Below are 14,843 nucleotides of genomic sequence, written 5' to 3'. Positions count from 1 at the left end.
ACATGAAGAGTATGCATTTCGCTAGTTTGAACATATATTGGTTGATATATTGGTTAAGTCATGATATATTTAGAAAAATGTTTTATATCGATCATGAAAAGATATATATCAATCGATTATAAGATCTCAACCGATAACATACTATCGATATATCAATTGAGAAAGGATGACGGTTTCATGACTGATATATCAATCGATATAAAACATTTTTCATGATGTTGCTATGTTTTAACCTATATCGATTGAAATATATCATGACCTGACCGATATATGTTCAAACCAGCGAAAATGCATACTCTTCACTCAATTAAGCTTTTGAATGAAAAACCAAAACCAAGTTTATTTACAAACTCAAAATGTTTTCATTCAAAAAATCATAGAGAAGAGGATAAAATATTTTGAAATCACTCAAACTACTAAGATTCATTGGCCAAAGTTTTTCAAAGATAAGAAAATGAATACATGTTTGATATGGAGACAAGCTACCAAATCTGTAAAGGGAATAACAATAATAGTTTTGAAGAAGGCGATTGATAAATAAGCAACAACATTTAGATGGAGAGAAATAAAGATGAGTAAGAGAGATTGACGGCGGACGAGTGAGAATGTGCGTGAAAGAAGGAGACAAAATCTTATAACTAATTTAAAGTAGGGACATTTTTGTCTAATTAATTTTTAAAAGTCCTAATCTTGCAAAAATTTTAAAAGTTTCCTATTTTCCCAAAGTTTAGTACCAAAAGTCCTATTTTTCTAAATTCCCTCAGAAGTGGACTAAAACAGGTCAACAAACGAAGGCTAGGTAGTACACGGCAGGTGGTACTAACATAACGTACAGTACCCCAATCTACCACAAACGGAGATATTATTTAGAACTCCCCATTTTGGCCGTTAATTTGGTTGCTCCAAAACGATGAATGTATAGTTCTCCTCCTCCTCCTCCTCCTCCTTTCACAGCAAATCTTCTGTCTACTGTTATCTCTCCCCAAGGATTGAAAATGGCGAGTGGACTCTCAGCTTCACACCGCCTTTTCAGCACACAGTCCATGCACCATCCATTCCAGTGTTTTTTCTACTCATCCAACTCTCCTCACAAGCCACCTTCAATCCTCGTTCAGAGCCCTAATTGTTCCGTTCGTCTTCGGGCCGTCCCCAAATCGTCACCGCGCAAGAGCTCTGCCACTTCTCTCGACCCCTCTGTTCAGGAACCCGTCACTCCAATCTCGAGTGACCGGGTCAAGCCTCCGGAGTCGAGCCCCGGCCCGGTTTCATCGCCGTTGAATTCCCTTTCTCTTCTTCTTCGTCGCTTAAGGTGTGAAGTAATGGATTTATAATTTTGGTTTTCAGGTTTAATAGGTTATAAACACGAAAAGTTTCCTGTTTAATGGATTTTGTAGAGAGGGGCTGAAGGTTGATGAACTAGGATTGGAGATTTTGTCTATTGCACTGCCGGCTGCGCTGGGTCTTGCCGCCGACCCGATTGCTTCACTGGTCGATACGGCATTTGTTGGCCATTTGGGTAACTATTTGGATTTTTATTTTTGGTTGCTCTTGTCATAGATTTGTATTCTAATAAAATCAGGGCAGCAAATTGTGGGAAAATTTGTCTCCCATTACAATTAATTAAAATCAATCAGATGATGAGCAAACTCAAGGTGGTGCTCAAGTAATAGTTTTTAGTTTGCAAATAAATTCATGGATATGATGAGCTGCATGAGACTTGGTAAAAATATTTGCAAGCTGTTTAGAAAAAGGCATGAATCTAATGTGAGAAGTCCCTTCTCGTGCTTGTTGCCAAACAGAATGACAGTCAATCCCGGTAGCAAATTTTAATAGCACTTTGACTCTCATAGTAAAGGAGAGAGTCAGAGGATTGAGGAGCCCTCATATCAGTCACTAATCCGCATAGGCACATGAGTTCAAAAGAGCAGTGTCAACAAGTGATGTCAGGGATCTAGCCTTGACCTAGGTTTTTCAGTGAAAATTGGAAAGAAATCGAGGGAGATAGAATAGAAAAGGGGAGAGAATTCAAAAGATTAGAGAGTGACAGAAAGAACAGAGAGCAAAGAGAAAGTTATTGGAAAAAACATAGAGAAATTTAGGAGAGAATTGTAGAGAGAGAGAGAACCTAAATTCTGATATCATTCTGCAGTGCCCATCCTCTAATTGATTTTGCCTATTTATGGGCTTTTCTATCTTTCAGTTTTAGTTTTAACTGAAAGGTACAATATGAACAGTAGCACTAGAATACAATGCAATAATTGCATTAAACTACTATTATTATCATATCCTTAGGGTCGTGACAATCTCCCCTCAAAAAATTTCTTATCCGCAAGAAATTCAGCAACTGGCCACTACTTCTTCATCCAATCCCTGCTTGCTCTTCTTCTTCTTTTTCTTCATCTAGTCCTTCCATATGCAATAATTGTCTTCTACATTGGTGTCCTAGACTAAATTTTTCACCACATCTATAGTACAATCCTACTGTCTCCTTTGCTCCATAGAAGGAGATTTGACTGAATTAGGGTTAGTATAAACCCTAGGATTCAGATTTCCTTGATTCAGTCCTGATGTTTCAGTTTAAGAATTTCCTTTTGACTACTGACTGATTAAAGGTTGAATCTCTGTTCGGATCTTGTCCTTTCTGAAAATTGCTTCCAACACCAATTCTTATAGCCTAGCCTTCTCAGCAGCTTGCTTGACAGTAGTAGGCTATATCATCTTCATTGTTGGCCTCAACTCATCATTTAGGTCATTGATGAAACTAGATACAAAATAGGGCTCATTCAAAGTCGAATGAGAAATGAACATCAACGACTTCAATTCTTCGAATCTGACCAGGTAGTCCTTGACAGAACCTTCTTGCTTCAATTTATTGAATTCTTCGATCACATCTGTCATTGACCTCTTGCCAAATCTATCACAAAAGTCATCCACAAATTCTAGCTAATTAAAAGTAGTCCTCAGCCTACTCCATCCCTGGAACAAGGCATTAGCCATATCATTGAGATCTGTTGTTGCTAGGTTCACCTTTTGACTCTCAACAACCTCACACTGCTTGATCCTCCACCTGAATTTAGCTCCTTTGAAAATCGGAATCTCTAGCCTCAGCATAGGTGTGTGGTGGTGAATTGGATTGGAACCTCTAACTTGAATTTTTGGCTCAAATCCAGTTCATTCCTCAGCTTCCTCTAGATCAAGAGCATGAGGAAGATTTCCAACTCCTACTAGAACCGGAGTTGAAGTGGATCTTGGAGGAAAATCCACCGGTAGGCTAGCCTAAGGCATTTTAGAAAACATCCTTAGAATTCCATCCAACCTTCGGTTGATGTTAGCGCATTCTCCTCTCGGCCACAACTCACCTCCTCTCGAGTATGCCGCAATCCTAACTCCATAGCATCCAATCTTACCTCTAGTTATTTCATTTGAGTACCTTCGGCCATCTCCTCTGCTCGCCTTCCAAAATTTTGCTTTGGATCAACTGATAAGAATTGCCTAGATCAACAACTGAGAATCGTCAGCTTTAAAACAATCGTCAGCTTTAAAACCTCTTGCTAAAATAGCCTTCTGAGCTTGATCGGCTTTGATACAACCTTCTGAGAATTGATCAGCTCTAATATAGCCTCGTAAGAATCAATCAGCTTTGAAATAGCCTCTTGAGAATTGATTGGCTCTGATACAGCCTCCTGAGAATCAATTGGCTTTGATACCAAATGTCAAGGATCTAGCCTTGACCTAGTGTTTTTAGTGAAAATTGGAAGAAATCGAGGGAGATAGAATTCAAAAGATCAAAGAGTAAGGATGTAATGCCCTTAAATTTCTCTCAATTTCTCCTTCAGATAAACTCAGAAAATTATAATGCCCCCTTAACCGGAGACCCCGCATTCGAGGAATTTGAGAGGGGTCCGTTAGAGAGGATGGCATATATGCAAAACCCAATTAGAAGTATCATGCATATTCCTTGCTATAAACAACAGAAGCCATACTCATACACCATTATTCATAGGCATAAACACATTAAGGTTAACATACCCACCATATCCCATCATGGGTACAACCTATACACAAAATGTAACTTAGTATTACACATCTCAAAACACCCCCAAGGACCTTCCTGTTGAGACAGCTCTGTATACACTTCTACCCCACGTCTCTAACGTCACTTGACTCGCCCCACCTCTTTAGCCTTAGCCTTAGCCTTAGCCTTACCTGGAATGATGCAAACAAATATGAGCCACAAGGCCTAGCAAGTATAACTGGAAGAAAGTGAGCATGAGGATCATGGATATCGAGAAGCAAATAGAATCATGAATGACATTTAAGGCACTCATGCCACACCTCTTTACATTACTTTACATGATAACAAGATGAAACATGCATTCACGCTCACATGCAATCTTTTAAAACCATAACCATGGGACTGAAGTTCATCATTGAGCCGAAGCTTTCTCTATGGATATATCCTGCGAAACCTGTTTGCCGCGTGCATCATGAAGCCTTTACACATTTTAAAACCCTTTTCATGTACATGCTCTATGCTTCATCACAACTATGCAATGTGATCCCACTTCCATTCTGGGATTGGTCGTGAGTGTAACAAACCAACGGCCTTCTGGTGCTCTACTTTCACTTGCTGGCACACTAGGCATTGTGAGACAAACTTGGCCACGTCTCTCTTTATACCATCCCACCAAAATTGTTGTCATAGATTCTGATACATTTTTGTCATGCCTGGGTGCATGGTATAATGAGCTTTAAGAACTTCAGTTAGAATTTCTTGTCTCAATTCTTTGTTCTCTGGCACACAAATCCGCCCTTGAAAAAGTAATAGTCTTTCGACCCTCTGATTGTATCCTATGGCCTCGAATTTCTCCATGTTGGCTAAAACTTTGGCTAGCTTCTCATCAATAGACTGTTGGACCTGAATCCCTTCAACCAATTCTGATTGCACCTTCATATAACCGCAAAACACAATTGGTCTTTCCTTAGATTGAGAGATATAGAAACCACTCAACTGTTCCAGCATTAACCATTCTTGCACCATTATAGTTGCAATGGACGCTCTCCGTTGACTCAAAGCATCAGCCACCACATTAGCCTTCCCTAGGTGATATAGAATGTCACAATCATAGTCCTTAAATAACTCCACCCACCGACGCTGCCTCATATTCAATTCCTTCTGAGAGAAGAGGTACAAGCTTTTATGGTCCGTGTAACGTCTTCCTTTTCGCCATATAGGTAATGTCTCCAAATTTTCAGTGAAAACACCACGACAGCTAATTTCAAATCATGTGTTGGGTAGTTCATTTCGTGTTTTTTCAATTGCCGCGAGGCATAGGCATTTACGCAACCATCCTGCATTAACACACATCCCAACCCTGTATGAGAAGCATCACTATATATGGTAAATTTATCTCTACTCATAGGGATAGCTAACACTGGGGTGTTAGTCAGTCTTTGTTTCAATTCCTGAAAGTTGGTTTCACACTTCTCATCCCACTCGAACTTCACCCCCTTCCGCGCCAATTTAGTCATAGGAGCAGATAAACGGGTGAAGCCCTCTATAAATCTTCGGTAATAGCCAGCCAAACCAAGGAAACTACGAATCCTAGTCACTGTCGTAGGCCTTGGCCAATCAACCACTGCCTTGACCTTCTTGGGGTCAACTGAAATACCCTCACTAGAGAATACATGACCCAAAAATCCCACTCGTCGCTACCAAAAGTCACATTTGTTGAGTTTGACATATAAATGTTTTTCCCTAAGTCTTTGTATGACTAGTTTGAGATGGACCTCGTGCTCCTTTAGACTTGGTGAGTAAATCAAAATGTCATCAATGAACACAATTACGAAACAGTCTAAATACTCTTTAAAGATCCAATTCATTAGATCCATGAAAACTGTTGGGGCATTAGTTAATTCGAATGACATAACCACGAACTCATAATGCCCGTAGCAGGTTCGGAAAGCTGTTTTTTGCACATCATCATCTCTAACACGCACTTGATGATAATCAGACTTCAAATCAATTTTTGAGAATACCGATGCCCCCCGAAGTTGATCTAGTAAATCATCCACACGTGGCAGTGTGTATTTATTCTTTATTGCCACTTGATTCAACTAACGATAATTGATACACAACCTCATCGATCCATCTTTTTTCTATACAAACAATACTAGAGCACCCCATGGTGACGCACTAGGACGAATGAACCCCTTATCAATCAACTCTTGCATCTGAGTCTTTAATTCCTTCAATTTATTCGAGGCCATTCTATAAGGAGTTTTCAAAATGGGTTGGGTGCTTGACATTAAATCAATAGAAAATTCGACCTCTCTTCTAGGTGGCGATCCCAATAATTCATCTGGGAACATGTCGGGAAACTCACAAACTACTGGAAGCTCCGATAATTTTGCCTTATTGTTCCCATCCGTAGTTATAAAGACAAGGTACGCCTCACAACTGTGCCTTACCAACCTTTCTTCCTTCATTATCAAGACTATTGGGATTGAACTCATTGGCTTAATACCCCTATACACAATAACTGGTTGCTGGGGTAACTCAAAATGAATACCACTAAGTCGCCAGGGCATTCCTTGTCACACACCTTAATTTCAAAATTATGGAATACCTCACTACCCATTAATACCACATCTCCAAGTGTAGACACAACCAGGTAATATGGCAATATAGTTCTAGGGATGGGAACATGACATATAACATGCGGTGCAATAAAAGAATAAGTAGAACCAGTATTAAAAAGTACTCGCACATTGACACCATATAAAGAAAGAATACATTGAATAATCTCATTCCCTTCCTCTGCGTCTGCTACCGTCAAGGCGAACACCTTTCCCTGCACACAGGGTCTATTTGCAGTAACAAGGCTTTACGGCATCGTCATCTGTGAGACTACTCCTTGTGCCCTAGGTGTTGTTGGCCTCTGGTTAAGCTGGGGTCCCTGTCCTCTGAATCTCTACCCTTCATACTGAGACTGGGCCGGTTGTGGACAATTATTTGCTTGGTGCCCCTTCTAACCACATCGAAAGCACTTCACTTCTACATTAGTCATTTCCCTATCTTGACTATAAGGACATTCCCTTCGCACATGCCTCGCCTGTCTACATAAATTGCAAACTCCACTACCAAAACGACAGGGTTCCTTATGTCTCTTGCCACAATTACCACATGGCGGAATTCTTATCATCCCACTTGTCAAACGTGCCTCCCATTTTCTCTTCTTATTACCCATTCCTCTTTGCACCCCCTGTCCGTTCCCGAGTTTAGTCTTGTCTTGCTCAATGGCGTAAGCTCTCTGTACCACAGTCGAGTAATTTAGAATCCTTACTCCAGCTAGTGCATGTCGGATGTTAGCTCGTAGACCTCTCTGGAATTTCGCCGCTTTCTTCGCTTCAGTTGACACCAATTTTGGGGCAAATCTAGCTAAGGAAATGAACTTAGTTTCATACTGAGCCACTGACTTACTTCCTTGCACTAGCTCAATAAACTCGTATGTCTCCTGCTCTCGAATCCAGTCAGGGAAGAATTGCTCATTGAACGCTTCTTGAAACTCTGCCCATAATGGTTCCCTGCCAATGTACCTCTGTCGGGCTATTTCCCACCACCTTTTGGCATCCCCTCTCAAAAGGAAGGTGGCAAATTGCACTTTCTATGCATCATTGCATTCCATAGTTCGAAGATGCTTTTCAACAGATAACATCCAATTTTCCGCGGCCAAAACATCTACGCCATAAAATTTAGGGGGTCGAAACGCCATAAAATTCTTTAACAGTTGGGCTCTAGCATTGCCCTCCATCCCTTGAACCATTGGATTAGAGACTTGACCATTATTATTCTTGGCCTCCCACTGTACTCGATCCTACCCCTGATCATGCTTCAATTGGTTGGCAGCAAGCATATCAACTGTCCTCCATATCCCTGCTAGAGCTTCTTGCACCTCATTCATCTCTTGTCGCAACCCTCCATTAGACTCTCCTGAAGTCTCGGGCATAGGTGTCGGTGTGGGTGTAAGTTGGCCATGGCCTTGGCTCTAGGTCAATGGCCTTCCTTGACGAGCACTCATTTTTCTGCACAACTAACATATTTAGATTCGAATTCTTATTTAGTCTCACATCTATTTGCTAGAAATACCCTTAATTCTACCCAACCTTCCTATGTGTACAAAGACTCATCCCAAACCTTGCTTTGATACCACAAATGTAACGCCCCTAAATTTCTCCTTTAGACAAGCTCAGAAAATTATAACGCCTCCTTCACTGGAGACCCCGCATTCAAGGAATCTAAGAAGGGTCCGTTAGAGAGAATGACACATACACAAAACCCAATTAGAAGCGTCGTGCATATTCCTTGCTATTAACAACGGAAGTCATACTCATACATCATTACTCATAGACATAAACACATTAGGGTCACATACCCACCATATCCCATCAAGGGTACAACCTATACACAAAATGTAACTTAGTATTACACATCTCAAAACACCCCCAAGGACCTTCCGGTTGAGACAACTCTGCACACACTTCTACGCTACGGCTCCAACGTCACTTGACTCGCCCACTTCTTTAGCCTTACCCTTACCTAGAATTATGTAAACAAATATGAACCACAAGGCCTAACAAGTATAACTTGAAGAAAGTGAGCATGAGGATCATGGGTATCGAGAAGCAAATAGAATCATGAATGACATTTAAGGCACTCATGCCACACCTCTTTACATCACTCTACATGATAACAAGATGAAACATGCATTCATTCTCACGTGCAATCTTTTAAAACCATAACCATGGGATCGAAGTCCAAAACCATGGGATCGAAGTCCGTCTTTGAGCTGAAGCTTTCTATACTAATATATTCTGCGGAACCCGTCCGCTGCGCGCATCATGAAGCCTTTACATATTTAAAACCCTTTTCATGTACATGCTCTATGCGTCATCACAACTATGCATATTATAATGACTTATCATATATAACTGACATATGATTACCCGAGGCAACGTACATGAGAGAACAAAACCCATGCAAGACAACATCAACCCTTGCATGTCCTCAATAAAGCATCGTTCCCAAAGGAAGATAGGGTGATACAAAACCCTATTTGAGATTTAATAGCTATAAATGAGAACCATGAAAAAGTTACCGGAAAAACCACATAGACCATTTGCAAGTCAATCTTTCCATAATCAAGGGTTTACTTATCCCAAACTTAAAAAATCAAGGCACCATAGAAGTAAGGGCAATAGAGTGTTAAAGAGCTTGCAAGATAGAGGGAATGTGAAGGAAACTACAAGAAAATGAGAAGAACTTGCAAAATAGAAAGTTAAGAAGCATGAACTTGCCTTAGATATTTTTCCTTAACCCTCGCAATGTACTAAGGTTGTTGACATCACAACTCAAGCCTTTTCTTGACAAAATTAAGCCTACCTGTGCCACCAAAATCTTCCCAATCTCACCAAAATTCTCCATTTTCCTCAAACATCCATCACATATATATAGGCTAGGAGGAAGGAAGGTTGTGAGAGCATCGTGGCAATAAGGGCAACCCATTCTGGTAGCAAAAAGCAACTTGGGACGCGTGATGGCTACATAAGGCGACGAGTGGTAGTGGCTGGCAGCCGCATGGCACGCAGCAAGGCCACGCAAGGCCCTATGTGGCATGGCTGGGCCGTGTGCATGGGCGCCATCTGGCGCCCTAAAACGATACCGTTTTGGTGCCTGGTTGGGTTTAAAAAACCAGCCATTTCCCTTGCACAACCATGGGTTTGGTCCCACAACCTCCCATTCTTCCTTGTGTGTGCGTGCCATCTCGCCTACAAGCTCCCTCGATTAATATTACATACATTTTATATTTAAGGTGATCAACCACTAGTTTTCGAAAATATACTTAAATCCCAATATTTTTGAATAATTGCTAAAACTCCCTCGACCAAAAAATACATTAATTTTAACTTCTTCTACTTAATTCCTTACACACAAATTTACATTAATTTATAAATAAATGAGTCATTACAAAGGATGGAAAGAACAGAGAGAGCAGAGAGAAAGATTTAGGAAAAAATAGAGAGAAATTTAGGAGAGAATTGTAGAGAGAGAAAGAACTTGAATTTTGATATCATTCCACAATGCCCATCCTCTAACTTATTTAGTCTATTTATATGCTTTTCTATCCTTCAGTTTTAGTTTTAACTGAAAAGTACAATATAAACAACAATACTAGAGTACATCGCAGTAATTGTATTAAACTACTATTACTATTATATCCTTGGGATCATGACAATGCTTGACACTCAAATCAGTAGTAGAGTGAAAAACAACAGTCTATTTCTTCCTTCACCAAGAAATAAGATAAGAACCAATTCAAAAACAATAACTTGTAGAGGAACGTCAATTAGTTGGATCTCAACTCAAATTGCATCTGAGTAAGGATGCAAAACAAGGGATAATTGTGATGAAAAATGGACTATGAAGAGAGTTCCCTTGAGATAGTGCAAAATTCAAAGAACCATAGCATAATGAGCAAAGCAAGGTGCATGCAACAACTGACTAACTAAATGGACAACATAGGAAATATCAAGGAATTGAGATTTTCTAACTAATTGTTGGTAAAGAGTGACATAAGAAGGGGAACTTCATCAATGAGGTCAAGTTGAGCTTTATAGGGGAATATTAGCCATCTTATCAATTAAATTGGCTTGACAGATAAAATTAGATGCATATTTGCTTGTGAAAGATAGTAACCATCAGAGTTTGAGGTGATTTCAATCCCAAGAAAGTAACTAAGGTGACCCAGGTCCTTCATCTCAAATTGCTGACTAAGAAAGTGCTGGAGATTGGGAATGCCAATAGGATCATTATTGGTAATGATCATATCATCTATGTAAATAAGAAGAGAATAGTCCCAGAACTAATTTTGCATATAAACAAGGTGGATTGTATAAACTTGGTTAGAAATGCTATTGAGAAATGGTAACACTGAATTTGGTAAACTAAGGACAAGATGCCTACTTAAGGCCATAGGGAGCACGTTGAAATGTACAGACCTTTTGTGAGGAGGGTGGTCACAATAGGGAGGTGTTTTCATATAGACTTTCTTAGTCAACTCACTACTAAAAAAGGCCTTTTGACCTCCATTTGAAATAATTGGCAATGGCTGGCCGCATCAAAAACAATTAATGATCATATAGATGTTAAACAAGCAGTGAAAGCAAAAGTTTCCCGTTGTCAGCACCATACTCCTGAGAGTAACCTTGAGCAACAAGGCAGTCTTTATAACATTCAATAGACCCATCTACACGGGTCTTTGTCTTATAAATCCACTTAGATCTAACTGCAGATTTGTCAGGGGGTAAATCAACTAGTTCTCAAGTGTGAGATTTGTCAAGCAGTTCACTCATCAATCAGAGCTTCCTATGAACGACATTTAGTACAAGCTTCACAGTAGGTATGCGGTTCATGTAAAGAGACGAGCTAAAAAATAATGGAAGTCTCAAAGAAGAGCAGCGGGAACTTGTACTTGGTTAGAATGATGAGGTTCAAGATCTAGGAAAATTTCGGTTGAAATAGGCAAGTCTATGAAGCCATATGATGATGCAGGTTGATCAACAAGAAATGCTAATTCAATTTGGAAGAGGCAGTAATACATCACTGGAAGAACTATTCCTGAAAGTAGAAGGGGCATTGCACATAATTCCGGACATCCTTCCTTAGATTAGGCTAGTAGAAGCTAGATGTCACTCTCTTGTGAGTTCTGGAGACCCCAGCATGACCTCCAATAGGTGAATCATGAAATTCCTGCAGGATTTGGTCCTTTAGTGGAGAGTTTGAACTAAGTACCATTCTGCCTCTGTAACAAAGTAAACCCTTGTGCTCTTTGTAAAGGTCAGATGGAAGCTCTCCTTGCTGTCGTTTGTGATACAATCCTTTAAGTTCTTAACTAGTTTGGTTCTCCTCTTTAAATTTTTGGAGTAGAGCTACAACAGGTCTGATAGGACCATAAGCATGGCTTGACAGGTGGCCTACTCTCCTTCCTCACCATTTGAGCTTTCCTGTCTAGACAAAGGCATCTGCAACCAAGTTTGTACTACCAGGTTTGCATGTAATGGTCTAGTCATACCCACATAGCTTACTGATATAGTGCAGTTGCTCTGGGTCTGTATCACTTGAGTCATGAGCTCCCTTAACTTTTATGATCTATACAGATAGTAAAAGTAGCTCCCAGCAGATATTATATCCATTTTTGCACAGCTTGGACAATGACAAAGAGTTCCTTTCCATAGGTAGAGGCTTGCTGCAACTGGGTGGGTAGTTTTGTACTTAAATAAGCTAGAGGATGCCTGTCCTGTACCAGCACAACCTCAACTCCCACATTGGAGGCATCAGTTTCAAGGATGAAGGGTTTGGTAAAATCTGGAAGGGCTAACAATGGGGCCTTATTCATGCAGGTTTTTAGCTCTTGAAAGGTCTTTTCTGCCTCTGGTCCCCATGACCAAGCTCCTTTTTAAAGCAGGCGAGTGAGAGGGGCTGCTATCATGGCATAACCCCTTATAAATTTCCTGCAATAACCTGTGACTGTGAGGCCCAGGAAACCCCTCAGCTGTTTCAAGTTTGTTGGGGGTTGGCCATGGTACCATAGCTTCAATTTTCTTTGGATAAGGTTCCACCCCCCTTTCAGAGACAATGTGACCCAAGTACTCAATACTTTCTTGACAAAAAGCACACTTACTTGACATATAGTTGATAGTGTAGGAGTATAGCTAATTTGTTGGTAAGAACTGAAAAGAGAAAAAAACTTCTATTTTTTATATATTGAAATATTACAAGCCCATATATATACATGTTAAATTTGAGATAGGAAACTATCTTAAAAGAATAATAGGCTAGAAATCAGGCCTAATAATTAGGCACTAATAATGGATACTATACACCATGATTACTCCTAAAATTACTCTATCTAACACTGGTCAACTCTCCCCCTCGAGGTGGTGCATAGATACCACACATGCCCAACTTGCAAACCTGAGGATGGAACGATCTACTACCAAGTCCCTTAGTGAAAACATCCACTAGTTGATTCTATAAGATCACATGGGAAACATCCAAAATTCCATTTGTTATTTTCTCTTTGATGCAATGTCGGTCAATCTCAATATGTTTTGTTTGGTCATGTTAAACTAGGTTGTGAGTTATACTAATCGCAGCCTTGTTATTAGAAAATAAGGGTAGACATTTCCCTTCTGACAATCACAATTCTTCCATTAATTTCCAAAGCCATAGTAACTTACAAAACCTTGTGGCATAGTTTTATGCTTTGCCTCTGCACTTAACCGTGCTACTACAGTCTGTATTCTTACTCCTCCAAATAACCAAATTCTCACCTAGAAATGTGCAATAACCAAGAGTAGATCTCCTATCATCGAGAGATCTAGCCCAATTCACATTTGTAAAAACTTCTATTTTTAGGTGATCATGCTTAGAGAAGAATATTCCCTTTCTTGATGCAACTTTTAAATACCTTAAAATACGAAGAACAGCTTCTAGATGGGAGTCCCGAGGGTCATGCATATACTGACTTACCACACTTCGAGCATAGGCTATATTTGGCCTAGTATATGTGAGAGATAAATCAATCTCCCAACTAATCTCTAATATTAGCCTAGACTTGTAATTTATGGTTTTTTTTTTTTTTTTTTTTTTGGGGGGGGGGGGGGGGGGGGGGGGGGGGGCTTTGAATTGAGCCTATTTAAATTTTAATAAATTTTCAACTTTTAATATTTTCCAATCAATCTTGTTTTATATTTTTGGTGCCACTATGAGATTTCTTTATTGTGATCTTACTCGACAACAAACAATGATAGCCTAGCCTTCTACAAGGAAAATAAACCTTGTCTTCCTCTGTCAGCATATCTACTGAGGTTTTTCCCACAAGTTCACCTCATAAACTTAGATGCAATCACCTGCTTATGCTCTAAGAAGCCAACAACTCAATAAATGTTTTTATAGAAGATATAAAAAATATTGTCCACAGCAACAATATGAATGGCATAAATACTTTACAGTGCTAATTCTCAAAGCTTTACCACAACGGAACTTGAATATCTTTCATTATCCTGGTTGCTTCTTATTTCATTGGAACTTTGACTTGAATGCTTTTGAGAGTATCTTGGGAGTGTACGCCTTTAATGTGGCATCAGTAGTTTGTTCTTGATGTTTTGGAGCTTTATTTATAGTCCAAAGCCTCCAATCCTTTGTCCCCAACAGCTAGAACTGCATTAAATGCATGAAAATGACACCTGCAACAGAAATTGAGCATGCAGAAAATAGCTGCCATGCCTGAGTCGACTTTGGCATTGTTTGCCAGCATTTTAAATCCGACCTGAAAACAGTACCTCAGAAACATCAACTGTGGGCAACTTTCAAAGCTTTTAAATATTTAACAGTTTTCCAGAACCAGAAACATCAGTTGTGGCTTAGCTGTGGCTTGATTGTGGATCGGCTGTCACGCAAAGTTCCATGGTGACTTGGCTGTGCATTACCACTGAGCCAAAAACCTTGGTTGTGCTCTCTGATAGTCGATTGTAGGAGCCAGGTCTGAAAAAGGTAATGCCTTTTTCTTGTTTCCATGATTTTGAGGCTTCGAATGTACTCGGACATAGTGTTATTAAAAGCTCAAGGCACACTAAGGCGTAAAAGGGTGTTGGAGCCTGACTCGCAAGGCGCAAGGCGAGGCGCGCGTCTAATAAAACTAGGAGCATGCTTACTAAAAATATATATATATATATATATTCTACTTGAAAAATAAGTCATAACTCCTAATGACATATTTACA

At 39.8% G+C, this 14,843-nt stretch overlaps 1 protein-coding gene across 3 annotated transcripts in view; it reads left to right on the top strand.

The window, feature by feature from the left end:
• Positions 1–875: 875 nt before the first annotated feature.
• LOC127787870 (protein DETOXIFICATION 44, chloroplastic) overlaps positions 876–14,843 on the top strand; it is a 32,972-nt gene continuing 19,004 nt past the window's right edge. The window contains exons 1-2 of one of the 3 annotated variants that reach the window (XR_008020262.1): positions 876–1,309; positions 1,395–1,516. Coding sequence is in view for 2 of the 3 variants with exons in the window: in XM_052315932.1 (XP_052171892.1) it covers positions 915–1,309; positions 1,395–1,516 (517 nt within the window). In the remaining variant the exon portion in view is untranslated. The remainder of the gene's footprint in view (positions 1,310–1,394; positions 1,517–14,843) is intronic. The other 2 variants (XM_052315932.1, XM_052315931.1) reach the window with 2 other exon arrangements.

This window comes from Diospyros lotus, chromosome 13, assembly GCF_014633365.1.
Source record: "Diospyros lotus cultivar Yz01 chromosome 13, ASM1463336v1, whole genome shotgun sequence".
Classification (NCBI taxonomy): domain Eukaryota; kingdom Viridiplantae; phylum Streptophyta; class Magnoliopsida; order Ericales; family Ebenaceae; genus Diospyros; species Diospyros lotus.
The sequence above is the reverse complement of the archived record's forward strand: the minus strand, read 5'-3'. Positions and strand labels throughout refer to the sequence as shown.